This window comes from Vanacampus margaritifer, chromosome 5 (genome assembly GCF_051991255.1).
Source record: "Vanacampus margaritifer isolate UIUO_Vmar chromosome 5, RoL_Vmar_1.0, whole genome shotgun sequence".
In the NCBI taxonomy this organism is placed as follows: domain Eukaryota; kingdom Metazoa; phylum Chordata; class Actinopteri; order Syngnathiformes; family Syngnathidae; genus Vanacampus; species Vanacampus margaritifer.
Genome location: NC_135436.1, coordinates 9,803,707 through 9,826,144, shown reverse-complemented (window position 1 = coordinate 9,826,144; position 22,438 = coordinate 9,803,707). Strand labels below are relative to the sequence as shown.

General features: G+C 39.5%; 2 protein-coding genes and 1 long non-coding RNA gene across 4 annotated transcripts; 2 read left to right on the top strand and 1 right to left on the bottom strand.

The window, feature by feature from the left end:
- The first annotated feature begins 1,364 nt into the window (after window positions 1–1,364).
- LOC144052298 (uncharacterized) lies at window positions 1,365–9,383 on the top strand. Its single transcript, XM_077566231.1, has 16 exons — window positions 1,365–1,852; window positions 2,706–2,837; window positions 2,917–3,079; window positions 3,245–3,437; window positions 3,529–3,621; window positions 4,570–4,623; window positions 4,756–4,833; window positions 5,459–5,512; window positions 5,667–5,756; window positions 6,392–6,445; window positions 6,600–6,689; window positions 7,318–7,371; window positions 7,646–7,732; window positions 7,975–8,083; window positions 8,343–9,298; window positions 9,369–9,383. Exons 2-16 carry the CDS (start codon window positions 2,732–2,734, stop codon window positions 9,381–9,383), a joined length of 2,196 nt encoding a protein of 731 aa, XP_077422357.1. The 5' UTR covers window positions 1,365–1,852; window positions 2,706–2,731.
- Window positions 9,190–12,292, top strand: LOC144052444 (uncharacterized). 2 transcript variants are annotated; one of them, XM_077566509.1, is made up of 5 exons: window positions 9,190–9,563; window positions 9,642–9,749; window positions 10,284–10,439; window positions 10,555–10,608; window positions 10,962–12,292. In XM_077566509.1, the coding sequence occupies exons 2-5, from the start codon at window positions 9,704–9,706 to the stop codon at window positions 11,222–11,224; spliced, it is 519 nt and encodes a 172-aa protein (XP_077422635.1). In that variant the 5' UTR covers window positions 9,190–9,563; window positions 9,642–9,703; the 3' UTR covers window positions 11,225–12,292. The 2 variants fall into 2 exon arrangements, with proteins under 2 accessions (XP_077422635.1, XP_077422634.1); XM_077566508.1 differs by having other exon boundaries at window positions 9,190–9,749.
- A 2,439-nt stretch (window positions 12,293–14,731) lies between these two features.
- On the bottom strand, window positions 14,732–16,269 carry LOC144052353 (uncharacterized). Its single transcript, XR_013294201.1, has 2 exons — window positions 15,764–16,269; window positions 14,732–15,278 (listed from the first exon to the last, which is right to left on the bottom strand). It is a non-coding gene; the product is annotated as an uncharacterized LOC144052353 (long non-coding RNA).
- Between the last annotated feature and the right edge of the window lie 6,169 nt (window positions 16,270–22,438).

Below are 22,438 nucleotides of genomic sequence, written 5' to 3'. Positions count from 1 at the left end.
AGAGAAGCTATGCAGAAAGTCGTCCATCCTTTTTCCAAACTGCTTATCTTCACAAGGGTCTCTCAGCTGTCTTGAGGGAGTAGAAGAGAGTTGAAACTGTATGTACTCGAATGTGGAGTAGATAAAATGAAACGCCAGACTGCAGTGTGACCTCCTATAGCCAGTTCATTTCGTTTACCCCGTTTGCGGCAACTATTGTACGGTGCGCTTGTTTCGGAGCTGCAGTTACCTTCAGTTAGCCACCAGTAGCTCGCGCGCGCGCGCGTGTGTGTGCGTGTGTCTGTGCGTGCGTGTGTTTGTGGTGAGGACTAGCGATGCACCAAATATTTGGCCACTGAAAATTTCCGGCCGAAAATGAGAAAAATATGCATTTTCGGCATTCAAAATATTGCCGAAATACGATGTTGTGGTAACGCAAGCAAAAAAAAAACTGCTGCAAGCAAGCGTATGTATGAATTAAACGCCGGAGTGAGCGTTCCGCCTCAATATTAATTCATGAGCAGTAGCCGAAAGCTAGCGTCTTGAGGCTAACCCGGTCGGAAAGCAGTATGGTGTGTGTGCGCCCGCAAGAGAAGCGTATGGCAAGCCCTTTGAGCATTTATTCCATATCCTTGATCAAGGATATGGAATAAATGCTCAAAGGGCTTGCCATAGAAGCGGACGCGGAAGACAACACAAGGCAAGTGTATGCGTGTAGCAGCTACGCGCTAGTTTACTGTACAGCGATCGAATTTATTATTCTGCAACTGAAGTGTCGTAGCAAATTGTTTCCTGCTGAAATGCAAATAAAGCCCCCGTTGAATAAGCAACACGACGCCCGGTTCCTTTACATGATAAAATAATTTATTTCACATGACCGAGACGAGAGCTGCGTTATCAGCAGCGAGCGACCCAGATCAATTGAGGTTGACGAGTGACGACACTCGAAAAAGTTCACAAAAGTAAAGCTTCATCTCCAGATTATTACATCCAACAATGTGCAGAAAAGCACCGTGTCTGTGTGCTAACGACAACATTATTTATCATAGAATAACGAACGCAATGAGATGACACTGCACCGTGTGCTTACTGTATGCTTGTGGTTGTTCTCATTCATCCACCTCATTTATTTCTCAATCATTACTGTAGTAATATGTGTTGAAAATGTGGAGTGGACTGTAGCTAATGGTGAGTCTGAGTGATATTTAACATTGTTTTTTATTTTGATAAATGTTTATTTTTTTAATTATTATTATTATTTTCGGCGTTTCGGTTTTTGGCCAAGCCTTTCCCAGTTTCGGCTGTCGGTTTCGGCCAAAATTGTTAATTTCGGTGCATCCCTAGTGAGGACGTGTGTGTGTGTGTGTGTGTGTGTGTGTGTGTGTGTGTGTGTGTGTGTGTGTGTGTGTGTGTGTGTGTGCGTTTGTTAATGTGGTTTAGACCGACAAATGATCTGACATTTGACCTGGGAAAAGTTGACACTTGTGTTTAGAGCGACACAGGCAGTGTCGGCCTAATTCAAGACTTGTTTTTTAATTTTTTAGGGTCTATAAAAACGTTTTTTTCTGTAAAAAGAGAAAAATATGGGCCTACTACTCAGCTAGGACAATAATTATGCATGAATTAATTTCTAAATATCTTATAAATATGATTTTTTGATCTGTCAGTGTAATCCCCTCGTCTGAGATTTTGTGTGTGTGTGTGACATCCTACTGGCCGTTTTTTGTTATTGCACTTTCACACACACACACAAAAGTACACACAAAGGGGGCGGTGGCATGACGTGTAATGTGGGCGTGAGGTACACTGGATCTCCCGCGAAAGCGTCATGCGTCAACGTGGGATGCAGACAAACACAACGCAGAACTGCACAGTAAGTAACAAGCATATATTCATTGTAAATAAACCCAATTTAATGAGAACACGGTTATTTTTGTTGCGGTGAGGTAATTTCATCAAGGCAGTGCAACTTTTTACGCTGTTTTAGAAAGGTTTCATGATAGAAAATGAAAACTTTTTAATTTGTTTACGTAGATGCCTCGTTCGGTTGTTGCTGGTTATTCAGATATCTAATTTAAACACGTACGTGACGGTTGCTCCACCATAATAATTATCTCATATTAGGACAGGCGGTTGGGACTAAGGATGGATGGATTCATTTTGTCTACGAAGCGGATATTTTGCCGTGTTTTAAAAGTTCACGTAGCGTTAGTTTGCCGTGAACCGCGCGAGAACTATACAAGTTTGAATTCTGTGTCGGCAAAATAGCGCTAGCAGGAGAGTTGCTGGTCGCCTCTCAGTACTATATTTTGCTGTGAAACGCGAGAGAACTACAAGTACTAATTCTGCGCCGGCAAAATAGCGCCAGCAGAAGAGTTGCCGGTCTCGCCTTTAACAGCTATCTTGCCGTGAGTCGCGCAAGAACTACAAGTAGGCCTACGAATTCTGCGCCGGCAAAAAACCGCTAGCAGGAAAATGTCCACTGCCTTTTCTCTAACGTTTGTATTTATCTTTAGCCATCTGTTACTTAATTAATGAGCGAGCTTGAGCATTTTCACGTATTGACAATTCCGAGGTGACGTCATCTCTCATTGAAAAGCATTAGACTTTGGATCGTTGTAGTTTGATTTGTGAGGATTATTTTGATTTTAAAATATGAGATGTTTATATTATTGTTTATAACAATCATTTAATTTTTTGAATATTTACTTTTTCTTTGGGTACAGAGGCTCTTGATTTAAAAAAGAAAAACATGCCAAGGCAAAGGTGTTTGAATCCAAAAAAAGAAGCAATGCTTTATATCGATACCGGAAGAGACAAACATGGACTTGATGTGAAATACATCAGTGAATTCAAAGGTAAGATACATCTAACAATAACAGTTAACTAAAAAGTGAATCTTCCACCTGACTTCATTATTATTTTTGTCATTACTAGGGAGAGGGGTCTTTGCTTGTGCTTCTTTTGAAAAAGGAAACTTCCTGCTAGAATATCATGGTGCACTTCTAAGCAAACAAGAATGTGAGAGGAGACAGAGATTGTACCATGACAAAATGAAAGCATTCATGTTTGAGTTTCACTTTGACGGAAGAACTTGCTGGTGCGTATTAAGTCCATGCTCCATTTAATTAGTCCATATTAAAAGTCCATAATTTGTTTAGACTCATTAGCTTTGAGTCAAAACCCGAATGGGATCTTAAATCAAGAAAATCAACACTACCGAGTTCTAACTATATAATATTAATAATTGGTTTTCTATTTGAAGTGTTGATGCAGCAACAGAGGATGGGTCACTAGGAAGACTGGTCAATGATGACCACATCAACCCAAATGCCACAATGAAGTATTTAAATGTGCAAGGAAAGCCCCATCTGTGTTTATTTGCGACACGGGACATTGACCCAGGAGAGGAAATTACATATAATTATGGTGACTCTGACTGGCCATGGAGAAGCAAGGTAATCATATCAGAATGTGATGAGTGGTTAGTGATCTGAAAATCAGTATTGACTGAATTAAACTCATGATGTTTGTCAATTTAAACCTCAGGAATTTGGCCAACAAAACACATCCACATCCAAGCTCACCGTGGAGGAAACTACATCTACAGCGCCCACAGATGCTCTGAAATCTTTTCAAGAGGTAAATCATGTACACTATTTTAGTGCTCTTTTACAGTCCATACGCTATGTACAGGTTAGGGTTGTCACAATACTAAAATTTCAAACTCAATATCGATACCCAGGAAAATACTTGATGCTTAATACCTTTCAATACCATACCAAAAGATATACTAATCCTAAAATAACAAAAATAAATAAGACAATCACTTTTTCACATGCAAATAAATAATTTAAACAAATGAAAGAATACGCCATATTAAAAAATGCCACTTTATTCTACGAATGACTGTCTGAGCCTGTCGTATCACTGGTCTTAATTTTCTTTGCGGTTGGAAGTTTTTTTTTGTTTTGTTTTTTAAAGACAAGCATGTCAATGTGCTCCTGTGCCCTTCTTGGCTTGCAAATGAGCCCTGAATTTACTAAAAATGAGGCACAACTTGAAGCAGCAATGCACGAGCACACTAAGCTAACCATGAGGCCGCGGCTAATGGCTAATAATAAAACAACAGTCACTTACTGAGCATAAGTCTAACCGCGGTAGCCAGCTAACGGCTAATAACAAAACAACAAGGCATCTGGCTTTTTCTTGTCCACCAAAACTGGCACGTTTAGCCCTCCTGCCACCACACTGGCCATACTAAGCAGCTGTAAAACATAGCTGAACAAGCAAGGTTGCAGTGTGGGCTCTCCTGGGTGCGGGAGCCTGTCTTCCGAGGCAGCGATGCTAGTGGAGTGTGCACGGCTGACGCTGCAGGAACGCTACCATGTATCGATAGTATTGATACCATTACAAAGAGATATTGTATCCGGATACGACGTGTTTGAAAAGTATTGATACTTTTGACAACCCTATTAAAAGTACACAACGTGAATGGATTTTAACGCCATCTTTAACTCTTAAAAAATAGACAAAGTTTACCACTCATACATGTCTGTGTTAAATGTTTCCTTCCTGTCTCTTTTGCAGCATTCTGACGCAGAGAAGTCTGCCCAAACCTCCAGAGTTGAACACATTGAACAGGTACATGTAGTTGTTCAATAGATTTCAACGCCATCTGGCAGTTAAAAACTGTATGCATATTTCTGCACTTTCAGTGAATTTGTAATCAAACATCATTTCTGTGTGTATTGTCTCTGTATTTTTCTCTTTCAGTGCATGATGGAGACAAGGCACTCCTCAATGAGTTTGAGCCAGAATGACCTGAGTCCACCGCACAATAGTTCTCAAAAGGTAAATTACTTTATCACTAATGAGTGTCATTTAGCATCCAACTACAGTAATTGTTTGCAGTGCTCTATCAAGTTACCAGTAATATTTTGGTGTACAGAGAAACTTATTGAAGGCTTGATAATATTTTGAATGGACCGAGTGTATGTGTGCGTGTGTTATCACCCAGATTTATTGTGTATTGGACTGACACATTTCGTGATAGTATTTTCAAGTTTTAAGTCACAACCTCATCCATAGGTTTGAATGTGTGTGTGTGTGTGTTGTGTCCAAGTATGGCATAGACTGACACTGGCATACACTGACTTTCGCCGAGAAAGCATTTCCTGTAGAAGTTGTCGCACTCACCTACTTGTGTGTGTGTGTGTTCACATAATCTCATGGTTTAGAGGGACATTTAACCTCATTGTATCTTTAAGTCTTACAGTCACCCAATATCACCTTTCTGTGGAGTTGAATCACTATACATACAGTATATAAATATACTTGGTAGGCTATTGTTTAAATGACCTAACATAAACTCTGTGTTTCTTGATCCTGCATCACTCTGAATCAGCAACGTAATGTAAAGCGTTGTCTCAATGAAGGTATGTCTATGTTTAATGTTTCCTTCCTGTCTCTTTTGCAGCATTCTGACGCAGAGAGGTCAGCCCAACCCTCAGAGGTTGAAGATATTGAACAGGTACATGTGGTTGTTAAATGGATATCAATGCCATCTGGCAATTAAAAACTGTCAAAGTTTACCGCTCATGCATATTTCTGGAACTTGAAACAAATTTGTAATCAAACAGTCTGATGGCACCTGTGTGTATTGTCTTTTTATTTTTCTCTTTCAGTGCATGATGGAGACAAGGCACTCCTCAATGAGTTTGAGCCAGAGTGACCTGAGTCCAGTACGTCGTGAGCCACTCAACAATTCTCAAAAGGTAAATTACTTTATCACTAATGAGTGTCATTTAGCATCCAACTACAGTAATTGTTTGCAGTGCTCTATCAAGTTACCAGTAATATTTTGGTGTACAGAGAAACTTATTGAAGGCTTGATAATATTCTGAATAGACCGAGTGTGTGTGTGTGTGTGTGTTATCACCTACATTTATTGTGTATTGGACTGACACATTTCATGATAGTATTTTCAAGTTTTAAGTCACAACCTCATCCATAGGTTTGAATGTGTGTGTGTGTGTGTGTTGTGTCCAAGTATGGCATAGACTGACACTGGCATACACTGACTTTCGCCGAGAAAGCATTTGCTGTAGAAGTTGTCGCACTCACCTACTTGTGTGTGTGTGTGTTCACATAATCTCATGGTTTAGAGGGACATTTAACCTCATTGTATCTTTAAGTCTTATAGTCACCCAATGTCACCTTTCTGTGGAGTTGAATCACTATACCTGTACATACAGTATATAAATATACTTGGTAGGCTGTTGTTTAAATGACCTAACATAAACTCTGTGTTTCTTGATCCTGCATCACTCTGAATCAGCAACGTAATGTAAAGCGTTGTCTCAATGAAGGTATGTCTATGTTTAATGTTTCCTTCCTGTCTCTTTTGCAGCATTCTGATGCAGAGAGGTCAACCCAACCTTCAGAGGTTGAAGATATTGAACAGGTACATGTGGTTGTTAAATGGATATCAATGCCATCTGGCAATTAAAAACCGACAAAGTTTACCGCTCATGCATATTTCTGCAACTTGAAACAAATTTGTAATCAAACAGTCTGATGGCACCTGTGTGTATTGTCTTTTTATTTTTCTCTTTCAGTGCATGATGGAGACAAGGCACTCTTCAATGAGTTTGAGCCAGAGTGACCTGAGTCCAGTACATCGTGAGCCACTCAACAATTCTCAAAAGGTAAATTACTTCATCATTAATGAGTGTCATTTAGCATCCAACTACAGTAATTGTTTGCAGTGCTCTATCAAGTTACCAGTAATATTTTGTTGTACAGAGAAACTTTTTGAAGGCTTGATAATATTTTGAATAGACCGAGTGTTTGTGTGTGTTATCACCTAGATTTATTGTGTATTGGACTGACACATTTCGTGATAGTATTTTCAAGTTTTAAGTCACAACCTCATCCATAGGTTTGAATGTGTGTGTGTGTGTGTGTTGTGACCAAGTATGGCATAGACTGACACTGGCATACACTGACTTTCGCCGAGAAAGCATTTGCTGTAGAAGTTGTCGCACTCACCTACTTGTGTGTGTGTGTGTATTCACATAATCTCATGGTTTAGAGGGACATTTAACCTCATTGTATCTTTAAGTCTTACAGTCACCCAATGTCACCTTTCTGTGGAGTTGAATCACTATACATACAGTATATCAATATAATTGGTAGGCTGTTGTTTTTGAAATTACCTAACATAAACTCAATGTTTCTTGATCCTGCATCACTCTGAATCAGCAATGTGATGTAAAGCGTTGTCTTTATGAAGGTATGTCTATGTTTAATGTTTCCTTCCTGTCTCTTTTGCAGCATACCGACACAGAGAGGTCCGCCCAACCATTAGAGGTTGAAGATATTGAACAGGTATATCCATCCATCCATCCATCCATTTTCTTGGCCGCTTTTCCTCACAAGGGTCGCGGGGGTGCTGGAGCCTATCCCAGCTGGCTTCGGGCAGTAGGCGGGGTACACCCTGAACTGGTTGGAACAGGTATATATGGTTGTTAAATAAATTTCAACGCCATCTGGCAATTAAAAACTGTCAAAGTCATGCATATTTCTGCAACTTCAGTGAATTTGTAGTAATTAAACAGTCTGATTACACCTGTGTGTATTTTCTCTGTATTTTTTTTTTCAGTGCATGATGGAGACAAGTGACTCCACATTGACCTTGTGCCAGGGTGACCTTAGTCCAGCACTTGAGCCTCAGACCAGTTCTCAAAAGGTAAATTACTTCTTCTTTAATGAGTGTAATTAAAAGTACAATTACAGTTAACGGTCAACAATTGTTTCCTGTGCATGTCAAGTCATCAGCAATATTTTTGTGCTCTGAGAAACTTCATTGGATGCTTGATAATTGAAGTCAGAGTTTGTACATATTTGTTCATCTAAGTTTTTTTTCTGCTAGCAATCCCATATGCTTATTAAATATTTTGCTATCACTTTTTAAATAAATACCCCCCCCAGGACTGTTGGAAACACCTTCTTGAGGTCTCAACACTGTCACCCTTTGACAAGTGTGTTCTATGCTTGGGACCTATATCTTCTTTTACATGGACTGGATACAGATGCAAAGGTAAACCATATATTGATAGCATTGCTTTGAGTCCAAATTTAGACGATACAGCCAGAAACCAAACAAATGATGCCATTGGCCACCGAACAGTTGTCTGCATTGTGGACATGATGTAACAATTTAATTACTGGCAACTCTTCTTACACAATATAAAATACAGCACTGATTGGTACAGAGAAGAAAATTGTTTAAAGAAGTTATGTTGAAACTGTAACTGGCACTGTTTGTTTGACCCAACATTTTCTAACTCTGTTCACAGCATGTTCAAGAGTCTGGCATCTGTCCTGCTACAGACGGAAGAAAGCAGAGGATGAAATATTAGACTCGGATGAGGAGCAGAACTCTGGAAGCAAATATGTCCCTGATTCAGATGAGGATTCAGATTCAAGCATGACTTTGGTGCCTCATCAGTCTAAAGTACGACAGAAGGAAGGAATACCAGCCTTACCCACTAACAACTCTAACAGTTTGGACACACATTTTCCAAATGACGCTGGCACATCAAAATGTTTACCCACAGATGTCATTGCTGGCGAAACGTCAGATTCAGAAATTTCTAGCAAAGACTCATCAAATAAGCATGTGAAGAACAAAGATAAAAAATCTCTAGAACATCTCAATTTGACCAATAGAAATTACTGTTTTGTTTGTGGTAAGCCACAAAGCAGACTGACTCGCCACCTGAAAGTACACATGTCTCACCCAGAAGTTTCATATGCATTTTACCTCCCTGGTCACTCTCAGGAGCGCAAGACTTTGTTTGAAAAAATGCGAAACAGAGGAAACTTTCATCATAACATTGCCATACTCCAAGGTGAAAATGGACAATTAAAAGTGAAAAGGGTGCTAAAATCTACTGCAGTGGCTGGAAACTTTGTGCATTGTATGCACTGCCAGGGCTTATACGCACGCAAAGAACTGTGGAGACATGTCCGAAGATGTTCGTTAAGGCCAGAAAATCGCAATCTGGATAAACAAGCTGGAAGAGCCAGAGTTCTGTGTTTTGCTACAGCCCAAGATACCGTATTCAGTCAACACTTCTCGAGTGGAATGTGGAAGCTTCTTAGCACAATGAAGACGGATGACATTGGCCTTCCTGTACGAAATGACCTATCTATTGTTCATTTGGCCCAGTCCCTGTACAATAAACATGGTCAAGATCCCACAAAGTACAAACATATTCGACAAAAGCTCCGAGAAGTGGGACGACTGCTGGTATGTCTGCGAGCAAACTACTCTGTACACAGCCTGGAGGAAGCCATAAAGCCCTCAAACTCTCAAACAGTTGTTCAAGCAGTGAAGCAAGTTGCTGGATTTCACGAAGAAAGCCTCTCCTACCATACACCAAGCCTGGCTTTGAAATTGGGGCACACACTAAACAAAATCTGCGACATCATTCATTGTCGTGCACTAATGGCAGAAGATGCAGCACTGGTGAAGGCAACTGAAACATTTAGGAAACTATATACCTCCAAGTGGTGTGAGTTGATTTCCAACAAAGCTCTGAGCACATTGAGCAGTGCCAAGTATAATAAGCCAACAACACTGCCCTTTACAGAGGATATCCAGGTACTTCACCAGTACCTTCAGAAGACTGCTGACAGTGCTGTTAGTAACTTGATGGAGGAAGCAACACCGAAAAACTATGCTGAAATTGAAATTGAAGGTGAGTGTTCAGAATGTCAGATGATCATGTTTAGTAGGGGTGGGAAAATATGGGTACCTCAAGATTTGATTCACTTCCGATGCATCATTAGTACATTTGTATTTTTAAAACAATTGCAGAACTCAAGGAAGAGCAAAGATTTATATTTCATACTGACTTTTATTAAAGTGGCAAGGCAACCTGGTTTACAATAGTGTGTCAACACACATTTCAAAAAGTGCCAATGGCAGCGTTTGCTGTAACAAATGTTTAACTTCTCCCAGTGCAATATGCAGAAGACAACAGTGGCTTTTTATTTTTATGTAAACTTTAAAAATCTATTTTTAGTATCGGTAACTCTGAATCGAAGCAGAATCTTTTTAATACGACGATTGATGCATGAAAAAAAAACAATTATCGTTCTCACCCCTACTACTAGATGTGGCATCCTTTCCATCTTGCATCTGTTACAGCTGTACTTCTGGCCAATTCTAAAACTTGATGCCTTGGGGTCTGATGCCTCACTGATCTTTTATTATGACTATCTTTTTCTAGGTAACTTATCATTCAGTGAGAATGAAAATAATGAAGGCAGTGACTCAGAGGGCAGCGGCACAGAGGTCGGAGGACCACTTTGTGAAGATGGCAAAGACCTGGATCCAGCCTCAGACTCTATGATCCTTGAGCAGGAACAGAACTCTGGTGGCCAAGGTAGGTTCTCTGTCTACTTTACAAATTTTCTCTCAGCAGACGGGGCAACAAAGGCCGCCCGGTATCAGTATTTGTTGATGAGACAATTTTCACACGTCGTTTTTGTTTTTACCAGATAAGCTGTCACATGTGACGTCTACAGTAGGAGACACAGTCCCTTCAACTGGCGGTAAGACAAGCTTTAGGATCTTTGGATTATGTTATGAAAATATGCAATGATGTAAGGCCTCCTGAGCAATGAAATGAGCTAAAAAAAAACATAAAATAAAGTCACGTAACTGCTTAAGACTAGATGCAGTCGGTAATGGTCTTTTCTTTTGCCATCCTGCAGCCACACAATAGCCTGCATTAGGCCATAAATAATGGCTGTGAAGAGTACTATCTACTTCCTGTTTTTGTGTTGCAGCCACTGTAATTGACAAATAATCTGTGACATTAGTTAGACTTACCTTCTGATTGTTCAAGTATCTGTAAATATATATATATATATATATATGTATTTTTTGTTTTGTTTACTTACAGTCCTCTCAGGAAAAGACGATGCTGATCAAGAAAGTGAGGCAAGGAGACAGCCAAAGAAAATGTGGAGCAAAGCCGAGGTCGCTGCAGTGATGCGACATTTTGGAAGCCACATAAAAAAAGGAAAACTTGCCTCCAAAGTTGAATGCAGCCAGTGTAAGCGGGCAGAGGACCCTGTGCTGTCACAACGGACTGTACAGAATATTAGAGACTTTGTGAGAAACCGAATAACCACAGCCAAAAGGCAGGCCCAGAAGAGACGGTAAACCTATTTGCTGGTATCTCACTGAGCAACGAATGCTTGCGAACATAGAGAATTTGGAGTTTTTGTCGGGATTCATAAAAGGTTGCAGAAATGTTCAGTTTTCACTTGTCAGTTTTTCCTGTCGCAAAGGTTTTTTTTAACATGTTCAGACAGTTTTTCACTTTTTGCAAGCATCTTCTGAAACCTTTTATGAACCGTGACAAAAAAAAAACAAATTTGCTATTTACCCAAGCATTCATCACTCAGTGAGATACCAGCATGAGAGTTTCATTTAAAACTAAATTCAGGGAACTTTTTATTTATGTATTTAATTATATTTTCACTTAATGCTTCAGACACTAAGAACTCCCTGCACTTTTTCTCTTAGAAATTAAAACAAAAATCTTAAGGGAGATCTGAAGTATATGCCACAAAGGAGGTGGGACTTACGACTTCTGTAGGTCACACACACGCTGTTTCTGGTTACTGTTGCAACATAAGGGTGGAAGTGCGAGTATGGGGCACGGCCTATATGGCGCTACAATAACTGGTATCAGCGTAGGTGTGTGACTTACGGAAGTTGCAAGTCCCGCTTTCCCCGTGGCATATACCCCATTTACTTGCCTAATTTTCAATTGACCTTAACACAAGCTAATGACCCTGGCAGCACCCAGCACTTTTTGTTAGCAAATAGACCAATTTGTTTTAAAACTTAATGTTTAAAATTAAACTAAAAGCCTTTAACAAATTTGAAAGTTATAAACATGCTTAATAGCATTTCAACATTTAAAAAAATATTAATTTTGACCCCATTTTTTTCTTTTGCTACAAATGAATATCAGCTCCAAATGTGGTTATTGGCCTCTTTGACTAAAAATAATCAGTATGGTGTCGGCACTGTCTATCACTACTACTATAAACTCTATATTGGAATATTAAACTACAAGGCTCTGAATTTTCAGTAGGATAAAAATGGCACACCAACACGTAGTGCGTAGTGGCTCGGAACACCTTGATTAGAAAGGACTTTGTAGAAAACAGTGTACAGTGTCTAGACCAGTCATACTTGTTAATAAAACATCTGTGTTTACTTTAATTTAGATTGCGTTTGTATGTTTTTACGTTTGTGATATTACAGCTTGGTTAGTGTGGGGTTGCTAATTTCTGAGGTTTAAAGGAGCCTGTGTCATTAAATAGACACTTTCCTACATTCTTTGTGCAGTTGCGTCTTAATTTGTGTGGCTGCAAATGTGAGGTAATTGCCTTTTTAAAGTCTCAATAATGTTGATGCTCATTACTGTCGTATTTTTTGTATTAGTCATGAAGAAACACTTACAGGGGTGAATTCATCATCCATCTATATCCAATTGCTCTCTTTTGGTTCTGTTCACCTAATGCATAGTGGTGTCAGGTGGTGTATTTATGTTAATTTTGGGTGGTGGGGGGCGTGACTACCTTGTCCCTTTAAAGTCACCTTAATCCTGTTTTGTCCTTGTAAACCACAATTCAAGTGTCGTCCCAAACCACCATTTTGTCAGGTCTGATATCTCAGGTTGTTAACCTCTTTTCTAAGCTCTGAAGGGTGCTAAATTCTTCTCAATTTTTTTGAAGTGATTTAGCCTTACTCCCATCATTCTAAACCCTTTTAAAAGGTGTGTCAACTTAAATCACCACCGGGCCTGTTTCTGAAATTTGTCAGTCTATACCATATAAACAGGTATGTGTGTGTGTGTGTGTGTGGTGAGGACGTGTGTGAATTGGAAAAAACAAGGCAAGATATGAAGTGTAAAATAACAATACATTTTAGACTAAGGCTACATTCACACTGCAGGGCGTGATAACCAATTCAGATTTTTTTTAAAATCCGATCTTTTTATGTACCGTTCACATTACATAAACCCGACATGGGCCTCTTTCAGATGTAGATATAAATCGGATATGTATGCGATGCATCTGCACTGTGAACGCTCATCCGCACGCATACGATTCATACGTCATCAAAAGCCTGATATGCGATCTGCGCGGGCGGGAGAGAGTGCTTGGAAGGGAGACTACTGACATGTCTGTGAATATAAAACAGTTTTGAGTAACAGTGTTAAATTTTTATTTGTCTTTAATTTAATCACACTTGAAACATGAAGCATACAGTTGACATATGTGGCGATAGTAGAATTTCAGCCCTGCAGACAGTTCATCGTGAACGGCGATGACACGACTTCATCTTCGGTAGACTTCTCAATGAAATGAGGAGGTCGAGGAGAGTCCGCTCATTTCCTCCAAATAAAATCTATTACCTCTTCCGACCTCGCTACTCTGGCGACATGAGATGAAAATATAAATCCGACGGATTTCTGTTGCTGTTTGTAAACAGCACATTCAAAACTGACGCAAGAGGATGCGGAGGATAGCAGCCAACCAGGAGCGAGTGTGAAAACAGTCCACCAACCAGGTGCGCGGGCGTTCAAACAGCTTAATTTGCATAATGTATGTAGACAAGACATGTGAATTGAACTCCTAACACGTCCGCGAAATGAGTCCACCAATCTGTAGCGTGTGCTGGCACAGCTAAATTTGCATATGACACTTATAAAACTTGCTTGCCTCAGTAACTTTACTTTTAAACGTTGCGGTAAAATGGAAGTAAAACGTAGCGAGTCAGTACAATTACTTCCATGTTGTTGTTTTGGGTGTATGTCTCTCGATGTGTGCTCTTTGTGCATGCCAGTTGCATCAAGGGGGCTTTGCGTTGTCACATTTTTTTTTTTATAATGTGAACGATACATAAAAATATAGGATTAAACAAAAAATCTGAAATGGGCATCACGCCCTGCAGTGTAAACGTACCCTAATGCTGCATTTGAGGAAAGTGGGAAGTCGGACTTTTTCGACTTCAAAGTGGCTGAGGGCATCGAATGGTTGACACACTAGGACGGGCAGGCAAACACAGGTGGACATGATAAAGCTTGACGAGACACATAAGGATAACAAAACAAGCCACAGATCATGACAGACTAAAAAAAAAAAAAAGGCCAACAAAATCAAACAAAAACCAAACCAGCTAAATCCAAACCATGATAATTAAATACGGTATAAAAATATTAACAAATAACTCTTCTGTGACTTGCCACAAACCTTGTGACTTGCTTGTAAAATAATGTTTTACTACACTGAAATATCAATTACTTATGCCCAACTTTGTCTCATTGTGCAGCCATAGCAACACAATGTTGCTACGAAGTATAGGAGGAATCATGTCACTATAAACAAAGAATTTATAGGCTGATTTATAGAAGGGTGACAAATTAGCGACACATAAGAGCACTTTATGCTTTAAGCAAGAATAACCGATAAAGATTATGTCTGGCTTCATCTGGACTGTACTGTTAAAACTTTTTTTCTTACAAGATTATTTACTTGGACTTCATTTATGTTAAAAAAAACACCAAAGTAAATACTGTAAATGTGGCAGTGTAACAGTAAAATGCAAACATTTACTACTGCACACACCTAAGCATTGCCACAAATCAGCTGTTGTCTGTAATCAGATTTATTATTATTACACATTCTTTAGTCAATGTTCCTCTAAGAAAGGAACTCTGAACATCTGCTCTCAAACCACGTATCGTCTTCAGGGTCATGGGTGAGATGGAGTCTATCCCACCAAGCTGGCTTTGGGCAAGAAGAAGGGTACTGAACTTTTTACACATCAGTTACAATTATTATTACAATTATTCACACAGACGTTTGCCTCTGTGGGCTATTTAGAGTCTTCGATTAACTTAGCATACAATGGGACTCTGGAAGAAGGAGAACAGGAAAACTGCACACGAAGCAGTCAGCGCTGACATTATAACACAGATTGTTCTTTCTGAGCCCACGCATCACCACATACAGTACATGCTTCTTGACCTTGATAACAATTCATCCATCCATTTTCAACCACTTATATTCTGTTGAGGGTCACGTGTGAGTTGCTGTCTATTCAAACTGGCTGTGGGCGAAAGGTAGCATCCACCCTGGATTGTTAACCAGTGAACTTGGAGACAGATGATGACTCACGTGCACGCCCATCAACCCTGGGCAGAAATTGATGCATAAATGTCCGCTGTGAGTAGAAGTACACTTTTAAAAAATCTTTCAGTCGTTATGTTATTGTAACTTAAATGCATAATACGTTTTCACACATCAATACATATTTTCAATTGTTAACATATGTTCAAAGGTGAATAATTCTTTGAGGTGAGTTGTTCAAACAAAAAGGTCAAATTTGACTTCATCTGCTGGAACTCATTCTTGTAGTCACAAAGCCATATTAATGTGCCGAACATATTATACCTGAAAGTTACAGTTCGTCACCCTCTTAAAATAACTGCCTAAATTGTTTTTAAATTTTATGTGTTTCCTGAAAACTCTGAAAGAATTACTTGGGCGATTAGAAGGTGTCTGTTTGTTCTATGTAAAATATTATATGGCCTTTAGTGGAGTAAGTCAATAAATACTTTTTTAAACACTCTATGCCTTTATCATCCTACAAGTTAAAAAAAAAAGGCTATTGAGGTACCTTAATCTGAAGAAAGGTGGTGACTTGATAGAAGAACAGTCAAACAGCTATCTGCCGCTAATTCCCAGTGGAACAGTCACCTGCGTGGCCAGAACTCGTACTGTTATGTTGGAACAATTTATATTTATAAGTCATCATGGACAATTTATAATTTTGTTGCTTCATTCGATTAAGCATACAAACCCAATTCCCAAAAAGTTGGGACACTATACAAATTGTGATTAAAAACTTTTACATCAAAACAAATTTAAATATTTTATTCAGAATAGAACCTAGAGAACAGGTCAAAAGTTTAAACGGAGAAAATGTATCATTTTAAGGGAAAACTGTTGATTTTAAATTCTATGGTCGCAACAAATCTCCAAAAAGTTGTGACAAGGCAATTTTCACCACTGTGAGGCATCCCCTCTTCTTCTTACAACAGTCTGCAAACGTCTGGGGATCGAGGAGACAAGTTTAGAAATAGGAATGCTGTCCCATTCTTGTCTAACACGCGTCTCTCTAACTGTTCAACTGTCTTGGGCTTTCTTTGTTGCACCTTCCCCTTTATGATGCGTCAAATGTGCTCTATAAGTGAAAGAAATGGACAGCAGGCTGGCCATTTCAATACCCGGATCCTTTTCCTACGCAGCCATGATGTTGTAATTGGTGCTGCATGTGTTCTGGCATTATCGTGTTGAGAAATGCAAGATCTTCTCTGAAAGTGATGATGCCTGGATGGGAGCATATGTTGTTCTCCAATCTGAATATACCTTTCTGCATTGACGATGCCTTTCCAGATGTGGAAGCTGCCCATGCCACACGCACTCATGCAACCCTATACCATCACAGATGCAGGCTTATAAACTGAGTGCTGATAACAACTTGGCTTGTCCTTGTCCTCTTTCGTCAGTATGATATAGCACCCCAGTTTTCCACAAAGAACTTCCAATCGTGATTGGTCTGACCACAAAACAGGTTTCCACTTTGCCACACTCCATTTTAAATAACACCTGGCCCAGAGAAACGCCTGCACTCCTTGGTCTGCTTTAGAAATGGCTTCTTCTTTGTACTGTCGAGTTTCATCTGGCAACGGCGGCTGGCACAGTGGATTGTGTTCACCCACAATGTTTTCTGAAAGTATTGCTGAGCCCTTTCTGTGATTTCCCTTACAGTAAGCATTCCTGTTTGCGGTGCAGTGCCGTTTAAGGGGATCCAGTAAGATTTTTCAGCCTTGACCTTTTACACACAGAGATTGTTCCAGATTCTCTGAATCTTTGATCGATGTTATGCACTGTAGATGATGATTACTTCAACCTTTTTGCAATTTTTCCCTGGTAAACACCTTTCTGACATTTCTCCACTATCTTTCTGCGCAACATTGGAGGAATTGATGATTCTCTACCCATCTTCGCTTCTGAGAGGCACTGCCACTCAGAGAAGCTCTTTTTATACTCCAATCAAGTTACCAATGGACCTCATTAGTGGTAACTGGTCTTCCAGCTGTTTTTTTTACAAGTGCAATTGACTTTTCCAGCCTCTTAATGCTACCTGTCCCAACTTTTTTTTAGATTTGTTGGCACCATGAAATTTACAATCAACATTTATCCATCCATCCATCCATCCATCCATCCATTTTCTTAACCACTTAGTCCTCACAAGGGTCGTGGGGGGCGCTGGAGCCTATCCCAGTTGGCTTCGGGCAGTAAGCGGGGTACACCCTGAACTGGTTACCAGCTAATCGCAGGGCACACAGAGACGAACAACCGTCCGCACTTACCATCAAACCTATGGACAATTTGGAGTGTTCAATTAACCTGACATGCATGTCTTTGGAATGTGGGAGGAAACCAGAGTACCCAGAGAAAACCCACACAAGCACGGGGAGAACATGCAAACTCCATCCAGGAAGGCCGAAGCCCGGACGTCCTCCGCACTGGGAGGCGGACGTGCTAACCAGTCAGCCACCATGCCGCCTCAATCAACATATAATTAATGAAAATTAAATGATACATTTTCTCAGTTTAAACTTTTGACCCGTCATCTATGTTCTATTTTGAACAAAATATTGAAATTTGTCACTTCCACATAATTGCATTCAGTTTTTATTCACAATTTGTAGTGTCCCAACTAATTTGGAATTGGGTTTGTACATTGGTCTATGCAAAGAATTTTCATTAAAGACTCTTACAGTATGTTAAATGTCCCTTTTTTCTTCTTCTTCTTTTTTACTATGTACATTATCAGTGACCCACACTTTAATAGCCTTTGATGCTATCATTGATTTTTCTTTTTTTTATGACAGCTCAGCATTATTCATTCGGCATCCTTCCCAAGTCAATATGTCATCATCATCGCTCTCTTTTGTGTGTGTGTGTGTGTGTGTGTGTGTGTGTGTGTGCGTGTGCGTGTGTGTGTGTGTGTGTGTGTGTGTGTGTGTGTGCGTGTGTGTGTGTGTGTGTACGCGTGTGAGTGTGTGCGCGCATGTGCTCAATAATTCACCTGAAACCTGTTAAAATAAAAGACCCATCACCTTGACCGGATACTTCAGAGTCCCGCCAGAGTCGTGAAGTTGTCAGGAGACCGGAAGGATCAAAGGAAAGAAAGATGAAACAAAGTGAAATCCAACACCAACCAGACACCACCCTCCACCCACAGAGTTACAAATCCAGAATCTTTCTCCAACCCCAGGCACATCTAAATTCCAACAGAGATCAAGAGACACGAGGAAAGACTAAAGGAAGGAAGGGAGGAGGAATAGATGAAGCAGAGTGATGCAGACTGTTTGGGTCCATCAATCTACGTTCTTACCCTCATCTACATGTCATGGCTCAGGTATCTACTTAGGATGCCTCCCGGTGAGGTGCACCACTGGGAGGAGGTCCTGGGGATAACCCAGGACACGCTGGGCTGGAGTGATTGTCTCCAGGCTAGCCTGGAACGCCTTGGGGTTCTCCTAGAAGAGCTGGATGAAGTGAAGTGGCTGGGGAGAAAAAGCTGGAAAGCTAAATGTTTGGAAAGATTTTCACAAGATTTTACTATTTTGGATGTGAATCCAATTCATTACTACTTTCACAGCAGTAGTCAAAATAGTGTGATTGTATCACAAGCCCTTCTTTCATTTAACAAGTACACTGGATATGTGTTGCATTGCATATTACTGGGGCTGCACAAGCACCACTAAGTTGAATCCTAACACCCTCAAATCTCTCTCTATGTCCAGTCATTCTGTTCGAGCGCCAATGGGTCTCTGTGAAGACAGGAGAACCTTGCAGAAGGACAACCATCTCCGCTCTATCATTCAGGCCTGCATAAACGCGACATGACAACCTGCCTGGACTTTGCTTAAAGGCAACTGGAGGACTCTCAGAACATGAGAAGGAAAACTTTCTGGTCAGATGAGACAAAGATTGAACTCATTGGCGCATCATCACCTGACCAATACCATCCCATCCCTACATGATTACATGATACATGGTGGCAGCACCATGACATTTTTTGCATTTTGATAACTTCCTTTTTATTTTTAACTATATGTAACCATCCTTAACTGAATGTCATTTTCAGCCCTTGAAAGTTGTCCGGTCATAGTGAGAGTATGCAGCTAAATTGTACCTGGATGGGAGGAGCTGCTGCTGCTGCTGCTGCTAAAAGGTGTAATATATTTCTTCCAAATGAACCAGAAAGTCACCATAAAACGTTAAATAGCATTGACAAAAGCATTTGCTCTGTGTGAAGTTTGTGTGAATGTGTGCATGTACAAGTTTGAACAATGAAACATGCTGCCGTGCCCCATTGTTTCTATGCTAAATTAGTTTCTATGCAAACCTTTCTTCCTATTACTCCAAATGTATTTAGAGGGGAAGTCAACCCCCCCAAAAACGTTTTTATTTTTTTTATTGTTATTATTTTTTTTACAATAATGTGTTCTATGCAGCCCCACTGGCCTAAATACGGTATTCTGGTTTATATTGCGCTAGTGGAATATGAGTTAAGCAGCAAAATCCAGCAGTTATCAATATCTGAAGGCGGCAATTTTGTCACTTACTGTAAAAATGACATCACAGTTACTCAGGTCTCAGGTAACAACCTCTAAGCTCAGCTTCAGAAAACAGGTAAGCTGTGATTGGTCGTTGCCTGAGCCCTGAGCAACATTGATGTCATCTTCAGTCAACAGCAAGTGGCAAAATGGCCGCCCCCTGAGATGGATAAAAATGATTGGATTTTGCTTCATAATTCTTATTCTACAAATGTAATTAATCAGAATGTCATGTTTAGACTAGTGAAGTCACTTATAACATATTATTGTCAAGACATGTTTAAGGTTGACTTGCACTTTAAAATTGTTGTTGTTTTTTAAGTATTTTTTAAAATTCAGCATTAGGAAAATTTTTAATCTTTAAGGCAAAGAAAAATCCTTGCAACATGAAGATTTTGGTTTACATAAAGGAACATTTTTGAAAGGCTTATTTATATTTATGTAATTAATCCAATATAATTATTTTTTAAATTAGGACAACCACACACAATTGGTTTGCTTTGCCTTAGTAAATAAAACTGCTTGAAGGTAAAACTTTCAGGTCACACCAAATATTTGTTCTAATTGATTTAAAGTCTAAATATCAACTATGACGGATTAATTCACATTTTTAATGTTCAGCTGGTGTTTTTTTTTTGTTTTCGGTGTAGGAACTTGGAGAGTAGTCAGGATTGAGGGAAACATGAATGCAACAATGTACAGAGACATGCATGCTGGATGAAAACCTGCTTCGGCATCCTCAAGAACTCAGACTGCAGTGAATGTTTGTTTACCTTCCAATAGGACAACAACCCTAACTAAGCACACAGCCAAGAAAACGATAAAGTGGCTTCAGGACAACTTTATCATGATATAAGATTCTAGCTGGATAAAACTTGCCCAAACATGAATAAAATGCAATGCATAAATATCCAGCAGAGAGCGCTGTTTCACTTGGGAAAAAGTAAAACTAACTGGACTGTACTTTCAAGTTATCAGCTATTCAATAAAATAAATACTGTGCAATAAAATAATGTGTAAGAAAACCAAAGCATCATTAGAGTGATGTTACATGAATTATTATTTATTTTTTTCAAAAGTACAATTTTTGAATTACTGTCACTATGATTGAGAAAAAAAAACATCAAAATATTATTTTGCATATGTAATCTTCACGTGTGAAATAAAGACCACTACATTGGCCTGTTAACACACGCTCACATCATGTGCAGGTGCAGAACTCCGGCTGGTGCATGTCTCATGTCTCTTTAAGAGCTGCCACAGCCTGTAGAGTACAATGCTTAACCTTTGACTTCCCCCATCTGGCTCTGACACCCCCTCGGACCTCTCCTTGCTGTCCTGATCACGTCTCAAAACTGCTGTATGACTCAGAAAGGTCAACAGGGGTCCTCCCCACCCTGCAAGCTGTTCTTTTGTTGGCACACTATGTGTAGTTGTATATGTTGGCCACCAGAGTGCACTGTGTAGTGTGTATGTGTCATAGTACAATAACTCATTTTGTGCATTTTTTTCCCACAAAAATCTTCCATCCATCCAATATCTGAACCGCTTATCCTCACGAGGGTCACGGGCATGCTGGAGCATGTCTCAGCTGTCTTCGGGCAATATTGGGTACACACAAACTGGTTGCCTGCCAGTCGTAGGGCACACATAGACGAACAACCATTCACACTCACAATTACACCTAGGGAGAATTGATTAGACCCTCCAATTAACCTAGCATGTATGTTTTGGAATATGGGAGGAAACCAGAGTAGCCTACCCGAAGGCACAGGGGAGAACATGCAGGAGGCCGATGTCCGACTTGAACCTGCGACCTCTGAACTGGACATGCTAAGTCTCACCGTGCCACCCTCACAAAAATCATGTCACTCAAAATGTTAATATTATTGAGGTACTGTGTCTGTGTTTATCATTCCAAATCTCCCAAAAAATCTAGGGCAGTATAAGACCTGATGGAAGCATAATTAACTGTTTTCTGCCATCCAGTGGTGAATGGTGATATTACAACTTTAAAATATAAAGTGGAAAGCCTTTATTCATGGGAATAGGAAATGGACCAGCTTGTGAATAGTGAAAATCTATGTATTAAGTGACACCATTAAAAGCATTGGGGGGGAAAAAACATATTTTTTGTAAACCCCCAAAAATGTGACAACAACAAAATGCTGGTAAACCTCCAATATACATTTTCCATGAAAAATTTACTTTACTGCTAGTTGTTTCCTCACAAAAAAAAGAAAAACAACAACATTTAATAATAAATAATAATGAAAAAAAAAATTCTGCAAACAAATCCAGAAATGGTATTTTGGGCTCCACTTTATTAGAGGAAACATGTTTACAATTCCCCTTCCCCGCCAATTTTCTTTTCCCCAAATAATTGTTTAAAAAAAAAAAAAAAAATATATATATATATATATATATATATATATATATATATATATTTTTTTTTTTTTAAAGCAAGTAACCCAACCAGAGGTGACTTCAGTCCACCTTTTTAGTAACGAACCCAAACATCTGCCCAAACATATTAACGTAAACTGTTGACCATATTTGTTGTAAATAATAATAAATAATTATTTGTGGAACTGTGTGACTTGTCAAGATTCACATTCACAGTAGAGCTTATTTTTACATACGTATGGGATACATCC